We start from the raw sequence: 27,737 nt of genomic DNA, 5'->3' as shown, positions 1-27,737 counted from the left end.
TAACATTTCAATTATGGACCCTGTTGTGCACAGCAAGTAGGAGAGAGGAGGACAACACTTTTTTCACTTTAGAAATAGTTTAAGGATCTCTTAATAAGATATTTAAAGCCATAATAAATAAGCTACAATAAATAAAAAAAAATCCTATATTGATGTAACTAATAACATCGTTATAGAGTTAAATAATAAACAACAATTTATATTAATAAAATACTTTAATGTGATTATAGAATAAAATTATGATTATACAATATTACCAACCCGTAGATACAAAATTTAATATAATCCAAGAACAAGGATCATCTTTCTCTTCGTTCGTAGGATATAACATTATCAATACCAATTAGACCGGACCGTAATACTTGGAAAATCATTGAAAATAATACAAAATTCATAAGTGCATTTCATACATCAAAAATTTAAAAACTGTTTTAAAATAGGCTAACTTGTATGTAAGGATATAAAAAAAAAGATTAGACAGCTATGAGAGGACATTTGACATTTAGTATTACTGCTTACCCTTATAATCGTTTTTTATAACATACCGTAACATGACAATACTGAATGATTTTAGCGACACGATATAATACGCCAGCTAAATATATATAAACATATGGACGCTTATAAATTTCCTATACGATATTTATTTATTTATTTAAACTTTAATGCATAGTAAAATTCTATGTACATTTGGCGGACTTAACACCGGACGGTCTTCTCTACCAGTCAACCATTGGGCAAACCATATTGTCGCTGAGAATTAAAAACATTTTCATGTGACAAATTTTTATTCTCCAATTATAACGCGACGATATAACTACATAAGAACGTACCGTGTTACGGTAGATTATAGAAAATGTTCAGTGGGAGACAGACATAATGTTTATTTATTATAATAATGAATCCATAGTTCGCTGCAGCACAGCTGGTACCGGTCCAATGAGTATGTACTATAATATAATAAAAAACATACAAAGTTATGGCTAGAGTCTATTGAGCTCTCATTGCCTTATTCGTCTACAAAATTAGTGGACGGGAAATTCAGCCTCAAAAATAGTATATGCATAGTATAAAATGTCAAATACAAAATCAAATACTTCCACAACTTAATTTAGTAATGATTATTATAACTACATTTTGATTACTTAAGTCCAGGTTTTAGACAGTCCAAAATATATAGACACAACATTATTCATGCACTAAATCCAAAATTTTAAGGGTTAAGAGGTATTGCCATATTTTACATTTTCATTAATAGAGTAAATGAATCATTATATCAAAATATTATATGTCAACATTGAATACACACTCGGTATGTACTAAATTTATATTAATGAATAAAAAGAATGGTTTAAGTGTCTCAGTAAGATGAGGTACTTTCAAAACTTACATGTGGCAATACTTTTTTCTGTACAAAAGTGACAGATATGTACGGGCAACCGACGTGCCAAGTTCAGATGAAAATGTGTGTCTACAGTGTAATGTTACGTCTTCATTTTTAGTTGGTCTGTGACTCAAATTTACAGATATGGGTGAATATTTCGCTTGTCAATATCGACAATAGCCAATTGAATTTCTGAAATTTTACACATCCAATTTTTTTTAATAAAATGATTTTTTAATTAGGTTTTTTAATAAGGATTAAACACGAGACTTATACCATATCTGTAATTTGGGTTAGGACTACATTAAATTTACTTCTTAATGGTGTCACTATTGAATAAAATTTTAATTTTAATTATATTTAAAGAATAGCTCTCAGATCTTAAAATTGTCAAATATAACAAATAGATTAGCAAGGAGGAGGTTCTGCTTAGGGTTAAAGAAAAAAGACAAATTATTAGAACTATTGAGGAGAGAAGGGGAAAAATGTTGGGACACTTGATACGACACGACGAATTTATGAACATTACATATGAGGTAAGATAGAAAGAAAGAGGGGAAAAGTGAGACCGAGACATAGTTACATCAGGCAGATCAAAGAAGGAGTTGGTGTCGTGTCATATAAAGAGGTGAAGAGACTCGCTGAAAATCGTAGTGAGTGGCAAGAGCTCCACCAACAAGAGCGCAGCTCTTAAATAGGATAGATAGATAGAACAACTAGAAGTAAGATGAGATAAAATTTCTTAAATGAGAAGAGTTAGTTAGTGTTCAAGTATATAAGTTGTAAAGAAGATAATAAGAAATGTAAGTCAGTTTAGTTCAAATAAGCACATTAATTTTAAGGTCAACCACGATGCGACAAATAACTACGATAAGCTATACAATTTGACTGCAACTAGACATCGTGTCTACGATAATGTGTTTATATATAAAACTGTAGTTTTCTGATACGCACGTTGTGATTAATTATCGTAATTCAGTCTATTCAGTGAAACCGTGGCATAGCATATGTGTCGCCCGTAATATCATTCACCGCAATAATTAAAAATAATATCTAATAATAATTATTAAGTGCCAGTTATAAATACGAAATACTATGGCTAGTGGCGCAATATATTCTTTAGTTATAGAGCTCATGAGATTAAAAAAATATATAAAAAAATAGATCAGTATCATAACCTATTTACTTCTAATATAAATAATACATTTGGCATGATAAATGCATTTTGAGCTAGAATATTCAGACATTCGGGGCGCCGACAAGCATGGAGAAATTTAAATTTGACAAATAGTGAAGTATACCTATGTATTTAAAATATTTAGGTCTGCAATTGTATATTTATTTAGATTTTTTTTTTTGATGTTTTAATTAATATACAATAAATATTTTACAATATTTTTTATTAGTCATTTCATGACATTAAGTGAAATAAAGGAATAAAACTATATTGAGTTCCAAACTAGTCGGCCAACCCAAAATTTAAAACATTAGTAAAGTCAAAATAAACAATTACAATGTAGAAGTACAAAACTAATGTCAAACTATAGAACTACCACTTTATATGTAAATTGAAAAAGAGCACTAATGTAAATGTTGTATTGAATAATGGAATTTATTTATATTAAAGCGAAAGTGAAGCATAAACAGAGTAAAAAATTATAAAAAAAAAAACCAAAGTTCGAGTTTCTTGAATGCACTCCCCACCAGATATAAAAAAAAGTACTGTAATACTGTTTCTTGTCAAAATAGCCACTTTTAAAACATTCATTTCATTCGTCTATATTATTTTAGGTAAAATGTATGCAATATAACAGCAAATCCAAGGAAAGGCTTCAACTATTCAATAAGTATTAAGTAAATATTTAAAAATAGCGGCCTTAGTTCCAATTTTTGTCGACTCACGTATAAATTAATGGCTCTGTAATTGACAATTATTATAATACTTTATCATTATACATTAGGCACATTATGTTATGCAATCTTGTGGTCCAATGACTTCAAAAAAAAATAAATAAATAATGCCGGGTTATCGCTTCCATTACTTTGTTAAAATAATTTCCCATTATAAAATCATATTATATTAATGTTGGCATCTTTGGCTCTACGGTTAAACACATCATAGGTGGCATAAACAAAAATTATATAACTAATTGAATAATATATTTTTAAAATATAAAATTATAGATTATATTTAAACTTAATAATAAATAATAAAGAGAACAATTTGACGAGGCTGGAATGATATTTCCTTCATACTAACGTAACCGGAAGTCGTTAAAATCAATGTATCAATCAAAGTAACAGAATTGTATTTTTATTGGCACTATATTTAAATTTATACCCTATATCAGCAATATGGCGTATTGCCTCTCAAAATTCAAATAAATTAATAACTATATAAAAATATTAAATAAATATTATAATATATATGTAAATTTAAAACTATAACAACAAATACTTAACGAGTAAATAAATGATCTCTCATTTGGAAGGTAAAATGACTTATCTTCAAGTACATATATTAAATAGATACCATGTATCAATTTTTTTTTAACAAATACATGTGTTACCTTTTTTTTTCATTCCTAAAACGTCATAAGGAGCGATTAGGGTTGCCACTATATACCAGTGCATGATAAGGTAATTTCGAAGTAAAATCTCATACTTGGGGATGGTAGTAATGATACACACTGGCTGTTTCATCGTGAGGAAAGAGCTTTGTCCGGGAATGGTACTTTTACAGGTGATTGTGATAGTAACGATCTCCTTTGGTGACGTCTAAACTAAAAATCATTCCAGAATGCAGTAATATCATTGGTGCAAATAGTTCTCTTGTTATATAAACATTTTAATTATAATATTCATATTTATACGTAAAGCCTCCAATAAACCTATTCAGTATAACAATAGGTTCGTTAGCAATGTCGTTATGAAGGGGTTTAAAGTTCATCCCCCTTGGTACGCTCAGTGTTATCCTTTTTATTGCGCCTACTTCTCCTATGTTTGCTATTGGAGAGGATCTCGTAAGCTTGTTGTATTTCCATGAAACGTTCCTGGGCCGCCCTGCGTTGGCTCTCGTCCTTTATCTTGTCGGGATGGTTTTCTCGCGATAGGCGTCTCCAAGTCGACGTGATCTCCTGTTGGGTGGAATCCGGTCCGACGCCTAGCACCTGTATTATATTAGGATTTTATTTAAAACCTCCCTAGAAAGCATCTTCCTCTTATCAGTAGGTAAGATGTTTCTGTTGTGAAGACACAGTATAATATTACTGTCCCATATGTCCACCCCTAAAGCCAACTTCAATCTGTCTCTGTCATCCAACAGCATCCTGAGTATGATAGCAAGCAGGCTGGACTGTGTGCACGTTAATCGCTGCTGCGCAATTTCCAATGGAATTGTGCAGCGGTGATTATCTGTATACTGCTTAATATATTGTATGTGTGTATGTGTATTGTGTATGTAAATTTACTAACATTAGTTTTTAAGAATATTGTTACTAATAAATATTTAATGGACCAAAAAGTCTGAAATAACAATTATTATTATTATTATTATTATCTAGTACAAACATCATTTATTAATGGCAGCCAAAAATCACGTATTTTATGCCTGAAGTATTCGGGTTATAGTGCTTAGATTAGCTAGTGTATTTCTTAACATAAGTGGGTTATAACATTTCTGTCGTTCCTGTTTCCTAATAATTTCGTTAATGTTCTATATATCTAGACTCACCTTGTAAGCATTCTGTTCTCCATGCGGATCAGAGAGTTCAATGATCTGCTTCCAAACCTCGTACCAGCCGTGATGTTGTGCGTACTGATATGTATCGTGCAAACATTGCTGCACATCGAGCCACCTGTAGAAAACCAATTACGTATAAACTAACGAATCAATTAAGAACTTTGTAAGTTTATCAATGACAAACAAATAATAAAATCTTTCGTCAATATATTATTAAAATTATAATTATTCAAGTTTCGTGTTATAGGGCTCATGGCGATTTTCTATGGGTTACCCGTTGTTTACCTTTTCCGCGGAAATTTCGAATATTTCCATAATATTATACAAATTTTGACGATCTTCATAGCGTGGCGGTTTAGCATACTGCCATAGCTTCCAATGATCTCGAGTCAGGTTCCCACCCAATACATTTATATTCATGAGTGTGTCTCTGTATAGGGCGGAATAACCTTAAAATTGACTATTCAAAAATGCTTCCAATTAAGTTTACTAAAATAAAAAATATTCATATTTCACAAAAATACAAAAAAAAAACACCGAGTTCATTAAATTCCCATTATATGTATATAATAATAATAATGTTTATTTATCTGACAACTTTTTTGAGTACAATGAACCATTTATAATAATACCAAAGATACATTAAAGTTGCAGAGAACTAAATATGTAAACAGATATTATTTATATATTGTATTCTTATTCTTATTATTGGATTCTTATTGGTCTGAGTATTTTCTATATATTATAACATGTCTGTATTGAAGTATATCTATCAACTGTCTCATTTTATTAATTAAATAATGAAATATAAATACGTCAAGATACGTTGTGTTCATAAGTACATAGAACACTAATAAAAAAAAAAGAAATTTGTCTATTACCTGACAAAAAGTTGGCCCGTTTTTTGAGACTCTATGTTCTATCAATACAATCTAAGCTCGCCGAATTCCTAGCACTGCAGTTTGGCACGGGTAGCATTCCTAACACTGCAGAACTGCAGTGTCAGGTCTAGCCAGACCTTATCTTACGGTACGCAAACATATCACCTTACATTAATTAATGTTTACATAGACAGGAATGTTTCCTGTCTATGTAAGTTGAATGACAAATTCATATCTATATAGGTAAGTTTATATTTCGCCCTTCAAAAAACAAATATGAGTTTCATTAGTTAACAACTAGAAAACAAAACTGCCTGTTCTCCGGGTTCTTTCTTAAAATCTGACACAAGCTGAAAAGTATATTATCTCAATCCTCCTTACACGGACAGCAATATTATGAATTCATTAATTAAAATTTAAAAATAGATGCATTCGCCATTTTTTAGGTCTACACATATAAATAAAAAAAAAATGCTTACCAAGGACTTGTAGTGAAATGATGCAGAGCTTCGTAAATGGGTATTTCTTCACCATCACTGTCGGTGATCGTGCCGCGGAAGTAAATGTAACTGCACCACATTGATAAGTAGAGGCACGCACACGCGCCAAAAACTAACGTCCGTCTGTAGAGCAAATTTTTTTTTACTGATGGTGTTTCGTTTGCAGTATACCAATTCATAAAATAATTTCCTTAAACTAGTAACAATATTAATTAAAATAGAGTCTCAGAAATGGTTTTTCTATATATTTTTTCTTTATACTACCAGAAACTAAAATATATTTTAACAAATACCTATTAATAAACATTAACACTAGTTTAAAAAAAAAGATTTCGTTAATGAATATACTGTATAATAAAATATCCAATTTAGATATATTCATCATAAAAATAATTAGACAAATGTATTAAATTTCCTAATTATATTTTTACATATAATTTTATTTTAATGGTACTTTGTACTTTGTAATGTACTTCACTTGTACTTTTTGTTTTTATGTTTTATATTACACTTCTGTGGCTATGGCATTTAGCTAACAATAGCATACTTACTTCAACATACGATGCCTGCTTGGAATCCTCCGCCATTTCTTGGACCAGGAGTCGAAGGCCCAAGATGCTGCTACCACCATTATCGTTAACCAGACCGTCTCGTCGTGTATGTAGTAACGCACGGGGTAAGTTATGTAGGCAGCAAATAGAGGCCATGCAAGGGTGCCTTTTTCATGGCCTATGTTGCCGACTGTCCACACGCCTACAATTGTAATACAAAGCATCCAGAAAGAATATCAATATAAAAAGAGAAAGTTGTTTTATAAATGTGGATGTAAAAAAGGAAAATGGATCGATATAGGAATCAGAGGACTTTCTTTAATGGATGATATTGGAATGGTAACTAACCAGCGCATACTGTTAGCGCAGGCGGGGCACCAGTGAGGAATGATAGGTGAGAATGAATAGGCAATTCAGTTAGCCCATCGTGATGAATACACCTGGAATTCAGCACAATGGTTTCCATGGGGGACCACGCTATAGGCGGCACATGCTAGACAGTCACCAAGGTATTTTCTGTCATGTTTAACAGTATAGAATAATAGCTTAGTCTTCACTAATTGTACAATCCTTATCATAATATAAATAAACACTTACCTGTGAGAGGTGTATACGCCTCCAACAGATATGTTTATCTAGTTTACTTATACCTATTCTGTTTAATTATTGTCAACATATATAAATCTATAAATGACGATATGTGACGATTACTACTTCCCATTTGTTGGATCGTCAACACTCTGCCATTGTAAATCGTGATGAACGAAAATTCATCCATGATCATGTCCTCTAATAAGGTGGATTGAGCAAAAAAAATGCGCAAATAAATACAGTACAAGTGTACTCACCCAGAGCGGTAACCAAGGGTATCAGGAAGTTGAGAAATCTCAGATTAACACCCAAGACCGCATCAGGTGGAACGGCAAGCATCATCATCTGCCCCCAGGAGTAACCCACCATCAGCATACCGGTGAAGCGATTCATCGAGAATGGTGGCTGTGATAATTATCAAGAGGGTAATTAAACTTAATAAACATAATACAACAAATTAATATCAAGGGTTTTAATGAGATTAATAGAAGCCAAAAAAATACGTTTTAAAAATTTTGTCTGCCTGTATGTTTGTTCGGCCATCACGCAAAACTGCTGCACCAAATTAAATGCGGTTTTCACAGTCCTACTCTTAAAGTGTAACTTAACAACTGGTGCATATTTTATCTTGAAACGCAGATAAAAAACTAATAAATAATAACATTAACAAATTGCTAGGATATAAGGTTTCTTGAATTAATATTTAATATTATATATTCTATTAGTAATTATTTGTAAATAACTAATTTGGTTGGAATAATAAACCAACATTGTCTACAAAATAATACAGTTAAAAAAAAAAGTTTATATAAATATTCTTGAAAGAGTTAGAACTTTAGTGCAGCAGTTTTTTTTTTTTTTACACGAAAAACACGCAATAAATTGTTTTTAATTTTTAACATCACACCAAATGATAATACATAAAATGCCGCAGTTTGAACGCAACATTTGCAACGCAAAACAACATACAAAAATGTCCACAGGACTAACCCATCAACAGTATACTGGTGATGCGATTTATAGAGAATTGAGAACGGTGTTTTTGATGAAAAGAATATGAATTGAGCAGTGGCATTCTTGGACATTTTCATGAAAAATGTAGTAAGCAAAGTGTGGAAAGAAATAGATGCCATAACGACGTGTAATTTGCGTGTAAATTTTTGGCTCTAAAATAGGATCTAGGCTATGATAATTTAACAGACAACATGACAATATGGCTACTTTGCATGACCAGGAAGAAAAGGTGTGAATTTATAATTAACAGGTGTAACACATTGTAAACAATTTCAAAACTAAACCTTTATATAATACATAATGATAGCATTTATTTGGTAGCTCATGCATTTTTATAATATACTATGTACTTTATTGCCCAGTAATATGTTGACAGTAAATAAGACATCTGAGTAACATTCAATTGTTACTTAGAGTATTCGATTTTTGATATCTTGATTATAACCAATTTGTCATTTCACAACGAATACACTGAATAGGTCAAAATATAAAAATAGTTGTGAAATATTTTATGAAATCGATCATGTGACTGTATAGTTTACTCATCATCACCATTTCAGACATTGGCCATTTTTCAGCATGGTTTATTATAAAGAATTAATTCCTGGTCACTCTTAAAGCTCCATTGAGAAAATTTGTTACCCAATTTTTTAAGTCTCCTATGCAATCACCTGTATGAACACAGATCAAAATATAATTAACATCTATTATACTTTAACTGACAAAATTTTCTATCTCTGAAAATCGTAATCTATTACAAATATTTAAAAAAATGAATGACCAAATCATTCCAGCCCATATCAGGTGATGCAATAGTCAATATGAAATCAAATTGAATGGATGATTACTGTTAGCTTAAAGGAATATAAGCAAGCATGTAATATGTTCAGAAGCAATTGTTTCAAACCACTCTCAACTGATTTGATAATACCAATGCAAAAAATGTGAATGTATAAATACATAAATAGTATATATTAAAACCAATAATTGAGATTTAGTAGTTAGAATACAAACAATACATGAATGAATGTGTCAAAAAATTAAACAAAAATCATAAACACAAGCAATATGCCAACTAAATATACTTACAGAATATTAACCATAGTCACCCCATTTCCAGTTGTTATTCTTAAATAAGGAAACATAAAGAATTAAATATTCTGTAACAAATAAATATATGTACATAAAAATAAAATACAGAGGAGAAAAAAATGTGTTTTTATTTTATAATACCTTTATCATCCAATGGTTGCAGATTCGATATCCAAATAATACAAACATTGGTATTCATGAGTATGTCTGTTTGTATTGGTCTGTGTTTCTATGTATAAAATGTATATATTTACAAAAAAAAATTAATCATGTCTATTACTTGTCAAGTAGCCACAGTACAAGCTCGGCTTAGTTTGAGACTACATGGTGTTGTGTATATGTCCACTGATATTTATTATTAATAATAATTTATCAGATAATAAACTTATTTTTATTAGTCACTAGCCATAAACATAGCTTTCAACTAATTATTACATATTTTCTATGGGTCAAATTTATAATCTGTGAGAGAGTGAGTAAAGGAATAATTATTAATATTTGTATTGTGCAAACACTAAATTTATTAAGTAGGCACTATTCTAAATCTAAAAACAAGGTTACAATATATTTATATAATAATTGACATAAAAATATGTAATAAAAAGCTGTTGTGGATATGTTAGTAAAATTGTTAATTAATTAATAAAGTCACTTTATATATAACTGCAGATATAGTGGCGTCTGGTATATATATTGTCAGCTTATAAATATAAATATTATAGTCAAATTAGAAACCATAATTGAGATTGTGACTAATACTATTTTCCGAGTTCAACAAATACCATACACAGTCAAAACGTATTAAGGATGTGATATGCAGAGAATGTGCAGGAGTTTTTATACATATATCTAATTTAATAATATTGTAAATAGACATTGCCTGTACATGAGAGATATATAAAACACAGTAATATTAGCAGTTTAATAAAATCAATAGAGTACAATTTCGATATCCGAAATCCATTAATCAAATATTCGATTATCCAGACTTATTCTTTACAGCTCTAATTATATCTAAATATTAAAATTTAATTATTGTTTAATTTAACTTTGAAATTGATTATCTGGATTTTCAATTCTATAGAATACTCCTGGTTTTATTTGATTCAAATAATCAAGATTCTACTGTATATGCTAAAATGATAATTTTTAGAAACTTTGTATGTATGTGTTCTGGCAGCACACAAGAATTACTGCACCAAATTGAATATTTTTCATATTTTTCTACTTCTGAAATCCATTTCATGAAGTAGCAGGCAAAAAAACTAGTTATAAATAAAAAAAACTACTATAGTAAATTGAACTATAATATATCTCATTGTGACCCAATAAGACAATGTGAGCAGCATACTAGTTACCATACCCGTGAATGTTATTCTTTTTAACTTTAAGAATGGTTAGATGCAAATAAATAGATAACCTGTGGTACAAAAAAAAAACAGATATTAAAATTGTCCAAATACATCATACCCAAAAATTAATGTCATTTTGTAGATTGTTATTAAAAGAACTTAACCTAGATAACATTACATTACATTTATAAATATATGATCTATGAATAAATGTGATCCATATTTCACAGATTAATCTTACCTTTCTATTAAGCAGCATTTTATTAATCAATACTTTCATGAGGTCAGGGTCTTCATTCGCATCTTTCACATATCGTGATACTTGAAATATTTCACTCAACCATCCAATACCAAAGCCTCCAAGGGTGCTCCACCAAACAAAGGCATGTCTATCTCTTCCCAAATAAAAATGATGAGCGCCAAAAATTCCACCGAAGAGCCAGAAAAAGTACGCCCATTTGGCGGACTTTGTAGGTGCATATATTTCTTCCATAAACATTTTAGCAAGTTAACCTGAACACGTAAAATTTATGACGTGTGCATTACTTTGTAACCTACTTGAAAGAAGTATCAAGAAGTAATATATGGAATTAGATTATAAGTCCATATTTATGGATAATTAAGAATAAACTATAAATTTTACAGTTATGTTTTATACGTACTGCCTTTGACGAAACTAGGTTACGAAATACAATATAACAAAACTTGTAAAAGTCACTAATCGCAAACGAAACTTAAGACTTAAGGATAGTAAGCAAACACGAGCAAGCCACACACGCATTACAGACACTATGCTGAGGTGAATATTCAAAAACAGTGTTGCCAGATAAAATAGACCGAAATGTGCCAAAAATTGAACCTCAGCCTAAAATTGCCCAAAATCGTTTATTAATTTTTTTATTGTAATTTATAGACCTTTTTTAGACTATCTTAAATAGGTCTATGACTAACCTCTCAACTCAGTCTGTAACGATTCTGTGAATAATAATAAAAGCGACCAAGTATGTATTACACTCAAACGGCGAGAGTTCCGTACATAAAATTGAAATAAATCATTATTGTGTCTCTTATACGATTTATGTGATAAGGTATAACATATGTGATTAATGATTAACGGTTGTTAATTTTGTAAAAAAAGTGCTAATGCACTTTTTGTAAAAGTGCAATGGGATGAATATTTTAGCTATAGATTTTATTCTTTATTAAGAAACCATTCACGTAGAACACAACATGTTATAGATTTTTTGGCGACTTCAATTACATTTATTATAACTGATTGTTATAAATACATATTTACTCAAACAAAAAATAGTCTATAGCATTCAGAGAAAAGAATAGGCATTATCGATAATATATACCTTTCTAAAAATGAAGAATTTTCAATAAATTATCAGTAGTGCCGGATATTACCCCTAATTAACTCGCGAACTTTACCTCTTTATAATATTAGTATAAATAGAGATGTTATACAAATATTCGCTACATGATAATACGTGTTCTTTTTTAGATGCTGTATATTACAAAAGAAAGTTTGCTTACTCTCCTATCAAAAAATAAAATTTATAAAAATGTATGTGCAGTAAATAAAAAGTGCAAAATCATTTGAAGAAGAAGGATAAGCAAAATAAAGTGGCAATAGCTCACGTAGCTAGAAAAATTGACAACTGATGGAGAAGAAAGGTTCTTGAGTAGCGACCCCGTATAAACAAACGCAGTCTAGGACGCTCTCCGCTAAATATGGTTACTGGTGATGCCCTCAAATTTAATGCAGAGAATCAGTGAATGCAGGTGGCTTAGGACCGTTCTTTATGGCAATCTATGGGAGAGGCCTATGTTAAGCAGTGGATGAATAATGCCTGATATGATGATGATATCATGATTGGCAGACAGATTGGCATCACAATTAGGCTTTATTTTATTAGAAACGCTGCCCATCCCTCGACCTTTAAATTCCCTTAGTCATCTCTTAAATCCGCAAGAAAATAAGGGGTGGCCCATTCTATGCCGAAACCATACGACGACTATGTGAATTAAATAAATTTGATGTGTTGTTAAAAAAAATTCAGCTTGTGAAATGTGCCTATGATTTGCTACACAGTTTGAGAATCTATAATTAAATAAATTTATATTTAAATGAATAAATGTTTTTTTCTGTTAATTTATATATGTAGAACCCTAAAAAAGGTTAAGATAGATAAGAATGGATTCATTTTTGTAGTTTTCAACTTCAATTTTAACAAATTTGAAACCATGCCACAATGACAATACGTCATATACTTGGACCCGATACTAATTTAATAATTTTTAATATTAAATGAGAGAAAAGAATAACGACTATTTGTATGTTACTAAATGTGTAGACACTTCGACAAATAGATACATTTCATACCTCCTACCTTTTCTGCTTAAGTTCAATTAAAATTACATAATTGTCAAAACTAACTATATAAACTATACAAGCCTTGGCCACAACTAGCCATTGATGGTTTCACGTATATGTGCCTCGGCTACGCCTCAGCCCACATTTGCACGTTCGTCCATCAATACTTCCGTTGCTGGCCGCTGCAGTAATGTACTGTTAAAGCTTAAAATCGCCGATTTTTTTTTTTGAGATAAATTACGTTTAAACGTAATAAAATCACAAATTGCAATTTTCGGTCGTCTGCCACTGTTGTTCAAGATAACTTAAACAATGATAAATACTAAGAACAAGGAATTGCATAGAAGAAATGATAAAATAAAAAATGTAAATTATATGGTTGCCTCCTTTCTTTTTATACAAATGTAATTAGTAAAAAGAGGACAAAAGATACATATCAGTTGCTATTTTTCTCAATTCATAGCAGGTGTATAGAAAATGTTTGATATATCAATTATTTGTCAGTAACAAATATTACATTACTAGATTATATATTTGGCACAGTTTATGTAGAAAATATGCTTATACATATTTTCTATACACTATCATGTTATAAATTGACAATTTTATTACTCTTTCTATGTAACCATCGCAATTACATAATAATAATATGTAATTTTTTTAGGAAATTTATTTATAAATGAAGCACTATTTTTGAGTCATTTTGTCAAAGTCTATACAAAATACTTATGATCTATCATAATTATATCTTCGTATAATTTCTTAATTTCAGTCGTAGTTGGGATGGTAACATAAGAACATACAAAAAAAATTCAAGTGACATATGTCTGGGTAAGTGAAAATGTGATTGACGACAGCGACGTGCACAACGTGACGAAATATGACAAATGACAGTCCCATTGAAATCTGAATTGATATATATGCAGTTATACTCCATAAATAATAAAAGTTTTGAGGCGACTCAAACTCTTCTCTATTCATAGTATTTGTTAAATAAAACCTGCAGGACAACAATAAAGATGATTCATTTGATGATGATTCATGACACAAAATTTATACACCATATATGTGAAATGTCCAAATTAAATTTAAATTTAATTTAATTTTTAATTTAATTTAATTTGAATTAAATTAAACTTACAAATTGTATATCAAAAGAGACAAACTTTTAGTCTTCGTTTTCTTTCATAGATGGTGGCCATAACTTTCGAGTAATATTTTTTAAATATAAGATTCTTTTATTTCGTCTTCATTTTATACAACAATAATTGTTAAATCATTAACTTGCAATTAGAACAATATCCATATTAATGAAAAAATCCTCTAATATGACTTGTTGTCGTAGACGTAGTAAAATATATTCATTTATATATTAACTTCAAAATGATATAAGAGTTATTTATGTACGTGTTACAATATAGTAGATGTATTTCAAAATATTTTATTTCTTTTGTAATACATAAAGAAAAATCTTGGAATCCAAAGGCAAAATTCCGTTTTCCGGAAACGGAACTGCTAGCGCTTTATGTACCAACGTCAATCAATTGTTAGCAAATTTTTTGAGAAAAAAATACGTCAATCAAACAAATGGTGTAATGCTAGTGTCTTCTTCTTTTCTTTCACTGCGTATAATAGAATCATTATTTTATGTCTCCTATTAGTGGTATGCGAAATGTCAAAATTATTTATATAGAACGACCAAAATCGATCGCGTCATCGTTCATCGCGTACACAAAACAACTAATTATGTTTTCGCGTAAAATTCATTAGACGTCCTTGTAAACGTAATTTCCTTGTGCGTACTACCTATTTACCTGATTTGTTTCAATTATGAATTTCGACGATACATCTAGTGGCGGCTACGTCACCACGGAGACTATATACGGTACTCACGAAGATTCTCATGTAGTGATGTCTGAAAAAGTCCAGTCATTAGCTGGAAGTATCTATCAGGAGTTCGAGCGGATGATAGCTAGATATGATGAAGACGTGGTGAAAACGCTGATGCCGCTGCTTGTGAATGTATTAGAGTGCTTAGATTCCGCCTACCAGACAAACCAGGAGCATGAAGTGGAGCTTGAGCTACTGAGAGAGGATAACGAACAGCTAGTCACGCAATATGAACGCGAGAAGGCGGCAAGAAAACACTCTGAGCAGAAGGTGAGTCTGTTTAATATTCTAACAATTAGACCTTGGTTCAGTTTTCTTTGTTTTACTACACAAGGCTGAAAACTTGGAATTGTTTTCAGTCTTTTTATTAACTTGTTGAGAGACAGACATTGTAAATTTAGGCTGATATTATTTTTGAGTGTCATTATTATTAAATTGTGTGTATGGGCAATGTGTTATCCCTTCTGCTATATTGGCTGTAAGGTATACTAATATATATATATATATATATATATATATATATATATATATATATATATATATATATATATATATATATATATATATATATATATATAATAATAACAGAAATAAGTATTACTAGTTGTTTCCTGTGGTGTTGCTCACTTCTAACTGTGTAGTCCCATATATTGTTCCCATTGGAACTCTTCATGAATCCAGTTTTATATTGTATATACTTAAATAATAATTACATATCTAATCTATACATATAATTAAACTGTAAAGGTTGAACGTCTATATATAGAAAAAAAAACTAAAAATCAAGACAGGCATGTTAGAAGTGAAATAGAACACATCCAGATTTTTTAAAATTTTTCGTTCCTCTGTCTGTTTGTCTATTTGTAAGGGCTAATTACCGTAACTATTGGACCAATTTGAATGAAATTTTGCATAGTGGTATCTTAAAACCCCAGTTAATATTTTAGATATGTTTAATTACAGAAAATTAATGAATTTCCATGAGATTGTTAAAAAACTATTAATTTATACAGCTTAGTACACAACCTACTTAAGTCATTTTGACCTAAGGCAAAAAGTGAGAATGACATGTCATTTGTTAATTTTGGTCCAATATTCCCAAACATAATAAATGGGTAGAAATATACATCTATACATACTAAACAATAATAACAAGTACCATGTGGATAAAGTTGCGGGCAACAGCTAGTACTTTTAGTTTTAGCTAATTCAACTGCTCAGTTATTTTATAGCATTTTATATGTATTTCTTTAGATCATATATTTTTTTTATTTATGAACCAATTGCAATAAAACAAACAATAAATGTGAAGTGGAGCAAACCACATTAGTGAAAACCACATTTAAATTGGTTAAGCTGTTTCTGAGATTAGCATGCACAAACATACAGACAAATGGACAAAATTCTAACAAAACTTTATAATAATAGTTGCTGGCAATAAAGGACTTTAATTATTTTTAATTAATTTTTTGATAGACAAAAATCCTACTGTCCTTCCATTAGCATGTAATGTTTTGTTTAAGCATGTCTCTCTATGTATTTAAGATTTTTAGAAGTCCTCACTTATACCTAATTATTTATAATACTGAGGAAGATGATGTTCCAAAACTGATAGCATGTAAAAAGTAATAAAAAACAAAGTGCAAGTATTTTGAATAATATTATATAGTAAATTTTTTTTTTCAGTTTATTTGCAACCAGTCCATATTTTTCCAGATTTTTTGTTTATATATGTATGATACATTAGTATGATATTAGTATCACTTCCTATATAATATCGCTTCTTTTTAGGCACTTTGGATAATTCTTTACCAATTACAAACAAATTAATTTAAGCATCCTGTGTATTTTGTTTTACAGAATGTATCTCCTCACTTATTGTGCACATTTCCAATTTTTTATAATTTTTTTATTTATAATAATCCAAGGGTCACCCGATATTCATTCAAAATAATATTTTGGATCTTTTGGATAATATAAAAGTTGGATTTTGATTCTCTTCTTCAAAGCTGTAATTCATATGTCTGTATAGGTTTTAAAATATATATAAAGAAGTTCCGTTAGGATATTCTAACAAAAATTGTGGATTATAAAATTAGAAATATTACTAAATATATAAGTATATTATAAAATTAAAGAACTTATTCTGTGTGATACTGTTCCCTTTATGGTGATGATGTTTATGATATCATCTCTCTTTGGCATTATCCATGCTTGTTTCCAAATTGTAGGAAAAAAGGCTTTCATTTATTGATTTTTTAAATATAATAATTGGCAATGCTAGGCCAAAAGGAAACCTACAAATTTATTAAGGATGAATACCATCCAGTCTAGCTCCTTGATTCACATTTACTGATGTTAAGTATTTTTATACAAAATCTTGTTTAATTTAAACTCTACTAATATTTAGTATGTGTGGTTCTGGCGAAGAATGGACTGTCCATTTCTTTGTCAAGGGTGTCTTAAGAAATGACTTAAAGAATTTAATGATTGGCATTGAAGGCAAATTGAAGGGATTGGCAGCAGCATCCCTTTTTAAAGATCAACATGTGGTAACTACTCACAAAACTCCTCTTATGGAACATGCCTTTGTTCTATAATGGACAGTATAATGCTAATATAATATAATATTTAAAAAAATATACTGTTCACCTTTATATCAAGTAGCCCATCAGCAAAAATATACAAAATAATAGTGTCCGTGTCTATTATTATATTTACTTTACATCTTGTGAAATAAATGTTTGTTATCGGGAAATATAATTGCATCAGTACATTTTTAGGGCAAACAAATTGTACAAGGTCTTATCAGCATGCATTCAAGTTAAATGAATTATGTACATTCAAATTTTGTTATTCTTTGTAATGCATAATCTCAATGAATAATACCTAATAAATAAACAATATCTTTGTTTGTCTGTATATGTATTTTTGTAATTTCAAGTGAATGAATGTCAACAAGACTGATATGACATATCTCATTATATTGAAAATTATTATAGTAACATATTTCTTTTGATAACAGTAATGAATATTCTAAACAATTCTTATTGAGATTAGACTAAAATGTAAAATGGGTGTTCAATAGATTACATATTTTTAAGTAAAACTTATTGTTGAAACTGATTAACCCTATAAAGTTCTCCTTTTTTGTGCATTTTATAGTTTACTGCATCCTAACTTTTCTTTTATTGTGTTACTGCACAAGTAGTAATTACATCAGAGTCTAATTCATAGTTTCCCTTATGTAGAATTATATTTTTATATATTACTTGGAATGTTACAGAATAACATACACAAATGTCTTTGAGAGAGAGAATTGCCTTTATGTATCGACAAGATTAACAAATTGTATTAGACTTAATATATGAATGTTGTATTAAGTCTAATACAATGTGTTATTAAACCATTTACTAAAGACAAAAATAATGTCAGAATCTTGTATGCCTTTAAGAGTTCTTTACAAAATATGACTTTTAGTGCTATAGTTGTCCAAATACTGATATTAAAAGAATGTTAATTTAGTTCTTAAAAATGTAAATTCTCCAAAAACCAAATGTGGAATTTTTGCTATCTTATCCTATTTTCTTTGACTATAACTGAGCACAATAAATCTTTATTGTTGTTTCATACAGCTATTAAATCTATTTTTTTTTAACTAGATTCATGACATAATTATCTTAATCTCGTACATTAGTTTCTAAGACTTTCTTTCCAGACAATAATAAACAATCTATCTGATCATGATAACCCAACATTAAAATATAACAAAATAAAATAAATTGTCTAGTAACGAAAAGATTACTCTCAAGATTAATTATTTCACATATTTAGTACATAGTCTAGGTATTTCCTAATTAAAATAACAGTGTATATATAAAACAAAATGTTGGAAATAAAGTTTTAGTTTTAATCTATCACCTATTTTATTGAATACCGGCTGCATCTCGCAGCTCCACCCATGTGAATCAGTACATAAACTATCATATGTGTTAAGTTACAATATAATTTACCTGTGTACCAAGTTTTATTAAAATCCATAGTTGACATATAAAAGTAACAAATATCCATGCATCCTGATAAAACTTGTCATTTATTATATTGTCATTTATTGTATATTATTATTAGATATTGAACTTAATAAAAAAAAAATAACTATTCACCATATTTAGTACATAATTACTAAATTATTAATAAGCAAGTGTTGAAGAATATTTATCATTATTACACGAACTTATATGTTGATTTGTTTGTGGTTATTGGTAATCATATAATTTGCTTTGCTCTTTTTATTGCAAAATGTCTATGTGTTTAAATATTTCTGAGGTAACTATGATCTCTTAAAAATTGTTATATTTTAAATGAAACATATTTTTTCAGTTACTAGAAGCAGAAGATCACTACGAAGGTGACAGGAAAGATTTGACAGGCAGACTGGAAGCTCTTGATAGCATAGTCCGGATGTTGGAGCTGAAACACAAGAACTCTCTCGACCATGCCAGCAGACTCGAAGAACGGGAGAATGAACTTAAGAAGGTATTTATGCAACAAACTATTAATATTTTCAATACTTTTGAGAATTTAGTGTTTTCCAATATATGATTGATATAATCATGAAACCCCAAATAAGTATAATAATTGTTACATGTATTTGATAGGAATATGCCAAGCTTCATGACAGATACACCGAATTGTTTAAAACCCATATGGACTATATGGAACGTACAAAGTTATTGCTCAGCACGGCCAGTGAACGCAGCGAGGTCAGGGGTCGTCTTGGTCTCAACCCTATCGGCAGATCGAGTGGTATGTTTTACAACTTTTGCTACGAGTAATTCAATTTCATCTAACATGTTTTTCACATTGAATGTGTTTTTTATTGAATGACAACTGATTGTTGATTTTATGCTAACTAAACCCAGAGTCAACTTAAAGTAGATGTGAAATTTTATACATGTGTGATAGTTGTATTAAAAAACACAGGTAAATAAATTTATATTAATAAAAATCAACAGATATATGTAAGCCCATTACTTCAAAATGGTTGGGTGATGGGCAATAATTCTTAAATTTTTATGAATGTTCCGCCCAGTTCGAAATGCAATTTCAGTTGAGAAGAATGGACACGAAACTGGGCTGTTACTTAAGTATTAGGTACTTGAATTTTCATCGTATATCCCATCAGATTGTTAATAATTACTCCTCTCTATTCAAAGATTGTTTGGAAGAGATCACTTTTACTTGATAAAGCCGCTTATTGTTTTCTCAATGTTATCATTTCTTGTAATTGTTTGTATCTATAATAAGTTTACTATTATAATCTTTTATATATAAGAAGTACCAATAAGGATTATTTATAACTATTTGTATTAAAAAGATATGGGAAGTGGAAGTAAATGGTCACAAGTACTGTACTTTGCAGTCGAGGAGCCTGCAAGTAATCAGTTACTGATGTATAACTCTATTCACGTACCCATATTTTTTTGGTTATTTTAACAATATATTGATGTGCGGTTGCATTGATAATTTTCTCTATTTAGAGCTGCCTATAATGCCTTCGTACCAGTAACTGGTAGTCATGGCCATCTCTATTCCACCCAGAGATATGCGTTTGGTGTGGTAATATATATCCTTGGCCAAAAGTATTTGTCACTCTAAAAATCCTTAGATATTTCTTATTTATTGATATGTACTCTATTTATTGTCACATAGTACAAGTCTAAATGTTAATGTGAACCAATCAAAACAATGCATCATGTCATAAAACTATAAACACAATAGAGGTGACTCATATCCAGGGAAGTCGAATTTTAGGGAAATTTTTAATTTACTACGATTCATTATAGTATGAAGAACTGTTGACAAATTATTGTAAATTGGTTATTGTTTTACGTGAGACAGTTTATAAAAAAAAAAAAAATTAAACTAAATAAATGCCTAAACGCCGAATTAAGTAACAAGGAACGATTAGATTAGTTGTCTGAAAAAAGCAAAAATAAAAAAGAAATTGCCAAAATTATGGAATATCCTCATATACCTTAAATCGCTACAAGATGATCATAAGACATGAAAATTCGAAACGAAGGAAAAGAATTACATCTGCAAGAGAAGACAGACAGTTAATACGTACTTCTTTGAAAAATCGTAACAAACAACTTCTGAATTAGCTGCTGTAAAACGAGACGCTGGGGAAAAAGATTAGCTAGAAGAAGGCTTCAAGATGCTAGGTTCAAAGGTTGCAAGGCAAGGAAACCGCCGTGGTTATTTGAGAACAAGATCTTACGTTTGCAGTAGTGTTTAGAACATCAATATTACACCGAGGAAGATTGGGTGAATATAGTTTAGTTGAATGAATCAAATTTTGAGGTATGTCATTTAAACGATTAAACATTAAAGAGATGAGTATATTGAAGTTAATGGTTCAATAACAGACGTATTTTTAAAAATCTTATTATTGTATTAAATTTCAGGTATTTGGTATTGCAGGTGTCATCTACGTGAGACGCAGAGTTAGTGAAGAATTCATACCGGAATGTGTGGTGCCGACTGTAAAATCTGGCGGAGGCACTGTTATGATCTGAGACTGCATGTCTGCCTCAGGAATTGAAAAAATAGTCGTATGTGAAGGCCGAATGGATTAAAAAAAAAATATCGAGGTGCTGGAAACAGCGCTAAAACCTTCATTGGATATGATATTCGATGTTATGATGATACAAACCTAGATGGTGTCCGATTCCAACAGGACAATGCCCTATGCCATAAGTCCAGAAACACTATGAGTAGGTTTGCGAAAAATAGTATAGAGCTTTTAAGTTAGCTCTCACAGTTACCGGATTAACTCTATCGGACATTTATGGTTGTTTTTAAAGCGCAAGATTAAGGAATATTCGATTACTTCCAAAGAAACTTTAAAGAATTGTTTTGATACGGGAATGGAATGCCATAACTCCAGAAGAATGTAAAAAAATAATTTTCTTTTAACCCAAAATAATAAATGCTGTAGTTAATGCTAAAGATTTCAATACGTAATATTAATGTAATTTTAGCATTAAAGGTGTTTTAACTACATGTTTTTTTCTCCCGTCCAAACCTTAAGTATTTTTTAAGTTAATTGTAATTTTTTAAAGTGGCAAATACTTTTGGCCAAGGTTGTAGATACATAATAGTTCCAATTTAACATTTTGGTGACACATTCATACTGGTATATATTCATTTGGATTAGTTACGTATATATTTCTGTTGTATTTGCATGACTATGATCTCAATGTTTACAATACAGCAGGTGTGTCGAAGAGTAGTAATAATTCTGTTTAAATGATAAAAAATAATAATCTTTGAAAATAGATAAAAGCTTCTGGCGTACAGATTTCGATTATGTCATACACTCTTATACTATTTGTGGGCGTAGCTGTATTATGTAAAATTTGGTAAATTAACTAACTAGCTAACTTTACCAAATTTGATTGAAATTGGTCTAGCATTTTACTAAACAATAGCGTCATAGCCAGCTAACATAGCCACTTAACGTCGTTATTCTGTGAGGGTGTGGTACTTTCCCGGTCGAGGCCTATTCGTGCTGTACACTTTTTTACTGTTTTACTTGTACACTTTGCTTCGGTCATAGGTATTTTTCTGCCTTAATTTCTTTTATCTGCTGTTCTAATTTATCATGATTAGAATTATAGAATATATATATATATATATATATATATATATATATATATATATATATATATATATATATATATATATATATATATATATAAGAAATTAAGGCAGAAAAATACCTATGACTGAAGCAAAGTGTACAAGTAAAAAACAAATGAAAGGAATAAAGAGAAAAAAGAAAGTTATAAAAAAAAATTATACAGGTTTTTAGGAAGTGAACCCGTAATTTATATTTAAAGGTAGATTTGTTTATAATAAATTTAATTTTAAGAGGTAGTGCATTCCAATGTTTGACCAGAGTGGCAAAGAAATAAGAAATTAAACTTAGTGCGATGAGCTGGTATGTGGAAAAGTAGCTTACATGGACGAAGACAACGAGAAGTATTGTCCCCGTGGAATATAAATTTGCATTTCAGATACTCTGAAGAATTTAGAGCGTATAAAATAGAGTGAATAGTACACAGGATACGTATAATTCTACGTTGTTGGATAGGAAGCCATTTAAGTTAGAGCGGTATGATGAGGTGTGGTCGTATTTACGTCGGCCAAAAATAAATCGTATAGCATTATTGAGGAGACTATTCAATTTATTCATAAGGTTTTTCATTAATGTTTGTGCAGCAAACATCAACATAATTAAGTACAGGCAGCATCAGAGATTGTATACAAATTTCTCAATGTGATCTCAGGTTCCATAGAAAATAATTGGTGGTGAGCGCGAAGCAAATTATGTATCTGAGGAAGAAATAATTCAATGGTAAAAGTGAATAATTAAAGGACCTGGCTGGAAGATAGGTAGATCTTATTTGAAATATGAGCAACACGATGGATTGACCTCATCAAAACGGCCACACAGCAGTCTATTGTGGAATGCTCTCGCTCAGCTGAGAACAGAAGTAGTGGAGGCGCATTGCAAGGACCTCAATCGCGAAGGAGAGCCTCATCAACAAACCACTATCATTATAAAAAAAACCACAACCACTCTGTCGACTGAAGATTTGAAATATAGAATATTACCGACCCGCCCAGGCTTCGAACTTAAACAACTTAACTTTTTAAATAAAATGCAGCCTCTGTACTCACTGATAATGCAGACAGATATAAGTGAAAGAATTTTTTGAACCTCTTACGTATTTTTTAATTATCCCTTACAAACAACAAATAAAATCTTTCCTCTTTATAATGTTTACGGAATAAATCCGTAATTCCTGTAGTATCTTTATTATATTATTTATTGTCTTGCTATTCCTTAACAAAAGGTGTCAAATCAAGACATCGCTATGCAAACACATGTACTTGTTGGAATAATTTTGAATAAGATAAAGGCACTCATGTTTCTCTTCCTGTTAAGTATTTCTTTTTATCAGGTCCAATATCGTTCGGGTTCTCGTCGCTCGAGGGATCTGTGAATGTGCTCGAGCAGTCATCAAGTATTCCTGGCAGTCCTGTAAGCCTTTCGTCGTCACCGCCATCCCCACCAATAGGTTCTGAATTGGCGGCTGTACAGACCATGGAACGTGCGCATCAGACCGATCCAATCACTCAACAAAGTCAGGTGAGACATGAAACTTTGAAGCGAAAAACAATTTCTGCTAATGAAAAGTAACTGCAGACAAGTAGTAAATGAAGTTTATAATAATGCTTATATTCTTGCAAAGGAAACTTTTTTTACAGATACTAAATTAATTGTGTCCATTAGAAAAGGTTTTGGGAACTAATTCTCATATTGTTAAACTGATAAAAGCAACATGTAAAATTACAACTGTAAATTAGAAAAAAATATAGCTTTAGGTGTTTGTTATGACTCGCCAAGCGTTAGATATATGAACTATAAAAGAAAAATGTGTACATTCATGCATTATCAGGTTGTGAGGTATCTATAAAAAGTTCTCAACAAATCACATTGATATAGTAGTGAAGTGTAGGAAGAGTAAATTTTGCATTAACCTCCGAAAACGATTTGAAAAAAGTATATTTTCATGGTATTGATTCTATTACTGTGCCATTATCAGTGTTATATATTTTAAGTTATTTATTTTAAAAAGAGATAGCAGACGTGTTATCTCACTCGTTCTGGTGCGTGTAAACAATTATAGTTCAAAAACGCCTCTACTACTGGTAAGCGTTTTAGAATTATAATTGCCGCTTATAGGCACATCAAACAACATGATTACTTCATGTTTGTCAAGTAATTTTTTGGTTTGATTTATAGTTCTAATAACTGATATTTTAATAGATAACCTATTAAAATATCAGTAATTACAACACATCCTAAGAGATAAGGTTTATCACTTCCCCTCGTTTCTTAACAGAGCATAACTCGAGTCGAAAGTGAAACTGTTGTGGTATGGTGCTTTAAATATTCATGTATGCATTATACACACTGTCTTATTCATAAAAATTCTTATTGTAACTTTAAAGAGTTCAAACGTCAAATAACACCATAAACGTTTAAATTTAAATAGTGCTATTCATAAACGCTTAAAAACTAAAATAGGTTTATTGGAGTATTTACGTTATTGTGTTGTAAACTTGTCATGTTCTACAGACCATATACAGTTAGCTGTAAATGACTGTCAAAAATATTATGTGATTTTATCTTGATACTACTACTATTATATTTTTGTAATAACAATTAGAAAAAATATAATAATTGCTCTTTTAATTAAAAAAATAATATATACATATATTAAAATAGGAATAGAAATGGGCGAGGTTAAGCAAACACAATGTTGATTGAATACGTCTTTAGGATGAGTATGCATATAATAATAATGTGATTCGTCATAAATAATCGCAGATTTTCAATCGATTTCAATTTTAGATTATAGAAAATGAAGAATTTGCATTTATATGCTTAAAATAATACATTATTTTAATATAATTTGTTTTTGAGATTAAATGTACCCCTAAACATTATTATTATTATAGTTTTTATCCACTTCAGTGGTCCCCAAGGGTAAAAGCCTCCTCTATCTTTATCCACTTCTCCTTATCTGTAGCAATGTTTGTCCAGTTTTTTCCTGCTGTCTTTATTACGTCATCAGCTAATCTCTTTCTTTGCTAATAATAAACATTAGTCTATTATAACTTTATGGGGCCACTATTTGATTTTATGAGCACCTTTTTTTTATACGACTTAGAATGGCAAACAAGCTGACGGCCCACCTGATGGTAAGTGGTAACCGTCGCCTATAGACATGAGCAGTACCATGGACATTACAGAGTATACTGTTTCGCCCATGATACCCCCCATGCGTTGCCATTCCTGAGGACTCAGGTGTTATTCCTCTGTACCCAGTAAATTCACGCCATATCCCACCGAAACACAGCCATACAAACAACTGCTTCACGGTTGAAACACGAATGAGAGAGACCCATGCGTTGCCATTCCTGAGGACTCAGGTGTTATTCCTCTGTACAACCTTATTGGCTTACTATAGTGTGTTATGAGGCGTTTATGAAAAAATATTTTTATAAACACATTTCTTTTTTGTTATTAGGGCTTATAATGAGTACATAATTTGTATGAATAAGACTGTGTATATCGTCTTTATGCTGTTTATTTATACAATGTAAGTAACTGAACATATCAGCTGTTGTAAATGTTACGTCTCGTTACAAATTGATGATTTCTTTTTTACCATTGCATTTGTTATTTGGATATGTTTTCTTTTATATATTTATTTTATTGCCTAATAAATAAATATAATACCAATATCGCATTTTTTCAGTAGTTAGTGATGAATGATGTATAAATAGATAAAATCTTAAACATTTTCATATGCCGTATATAATGTGGAATACATTATATTAAACAGATAGAAAAAAACTTTCCTTTAATGGACTGTAATTTCCGTTTGTAATTTAAAATTTTTTTCTCCTATAACGTAGTTAATCAATAAATCGGTTTATCTATAATTATTTGTCCAGTCAGTTACTATAAGGCTAGTTATTTCCATACATTTTTGTATTGATTTTAATCTGAATATATTTTCCGCTAGTAACTGTACAAAATTGTAATTGAATATATAGTATTACTAAAATTACATCGCTACAAGAAAAGACGTGCTCATAAAACCAAATTTATAAATACAACTATATAACTATATAATACAACACTAATATCTTGAGTCACCTAATTACATCACTTTATCACTGTAGCGAGTCCACTAACAACCAAAATCCAACTAGGGATCCTATTGATGGCTCTGTTACACCCATCCTCGTTGCATTCACAAGCCAGCGAGTAATGCATACTATTGAACTTGGATTGTACGCATTGTAATGGTTCAGAATACACGTACGCACACTCACGGACTATTACTGTGTCTTGTGTAGACGTAAAAAATTGTAATTGACTTAGCAGTCGGCATACAGGTGTTCCAATGCTACTATTGTGACACTCTCTCAAATAACGATTGTCCAAATTATATGTGAAACAACCGCGGTTGTGAATTGTCGAGCACTGGTAACATTTTATACTGTCCACTTGTCTAAATACCATTAGGAGAATTGTTAACGTGGTCAGATCGATTAAGAAACATTTCATTTTATTATGATTTCGTTTTATTGGCATTGACCGGCATGACGTTTGGCTTCGAATTTCAAAAGCATTCTTTTAATGGCTAGGACCTATTTTGTATATATTTCTATTAGAGACAGCCTATAGTATTCTTAATCTACGTTTAT

General features: G+C 30.3%; 2 protein-coding genes across 7 annotated transcripts in view; one reads left to right on the top strand and one right to left on the bottom strand.

Moving 5' to 3' along the window:
* Positions 1 to 3,385: 3,385 nt before the first annotated feature.
* LOC113518436 (dnaJ homolog subfamily C member 22) lies at positions 3,386 to 11,906 on the bottom strand. Of its 2 annotated transcripts, XM_026903359.3 has the most exons (7): positions 11,770 to 11,906; positions 11,349 to 11,620; positions 7,907 to 8,054; positions 7,059 to 7,260; positions 6,487 to 6,630; positions 5,118 to 5,241; positions 3,386 to 4,554 (listed from the first exon to the last, which is right to left on the bottom strand). In XM_026903359.3, the coding sequence occupies exons 2-7, from the start codon at positions 11,604 to 11,606 to the stop codon at positions 4,324 to 4,326; spliced, it is 1,107 nt and encodes a 368-aa protein (XP_026759160.1). In that variant the 5' UTR covers positions 11,607 to 11,620; positions 11,770 to 11,906; the 3' UTR covers positions 3,386 to 4,323. The 2 variants fall into 2 exon arrangements, with proteins under 2 accessions (XP_026759160.1, XP_052751417.1); XM_052895457.1 differs by lacking the exon at positions 11,770 to 11,906 and having other exon boundaries at positions 11,349 to 11,763.
* A 3,115-nt stretch (positions 11,907 to 15,021) lies between these two features.
* The window catches only part of LOC113517118 (JNK-interacting protein 3), a 53,976-nt gene continuing 41,260 nt past the window's right edge, over positions 15,022 to 27,737 (top strand). For all 5 annotated transcript variants that reach the window (XM_052895374.1, XM_052895373.1, XM_052895370.1 and 2 more), the window contains exons 1-4: positions 15,022 to 15,647; positions 19,758 to 19,913; positions 20,036 to 20,183; positions 24,413 to 24,600. In XM_052895374.1, coding sequence (XP_052751334.1) covers positions 15,318 to 15,647; positions 19,758 to 19,913; positions 20,036 to 20,183; positions 24,413 to 24,600 — 822 coding nt within the window. In that variant the 5' untranslated portion in view covers positions 15,022 to 15,317. The remainder of the gene's footprint in view (positions 15,648 to 19,757; positions 19,914 to 20,035; positions 20,184 to 24,412; positions 24,601 to 27,737) is intronic.

The sequence above is a fragment of the Galleria mellonella genome, unplaced genomic scaffold, assembly GCF_026898425.1.
Source record: "Galleria mellonella isolate WM207_F2 unplaced genomic scaffold, CSIRO_AGI_GalMel_v1 utg28, whole genome shotgun sequence".
In the NCBI taxonomy this organism is placed as follows: domain Eukaryota; kingdom Metazoa; phylum Arthropoda; class Insecta; order Lepidoptera; family Pyralidae; genus Galleria; species Galleria mellonella.
This window is presented reverse-complemented; position numbering and strand designations above follow the sequence as displayed.

Excerpts from the sequence above, each read along its gene's own strand:
- LOC113518436 (XM_026903359.3), bottom strand. The coding sequence starts at position 11,606 with ATGTTTATGGAAGAAATATATGCACCTACAAAGTCCGCCAAATGGGCG. Across the intron at positions 8,055-11,348 it reads AAATGCTGCTTAATAGAAAG|CCACCATTCTCGATGAATCG; the intron begins GTAAGATTAATC and ends TAATTATCACAG. Across the intron at positions 7,261-7,906 it reads ACCCTTGGTTACCGCTCTGG|GCGTGTGGACAGTCGGCAAC; the intron begins GTGAGTACACTT and ends TTACAATTGTAG.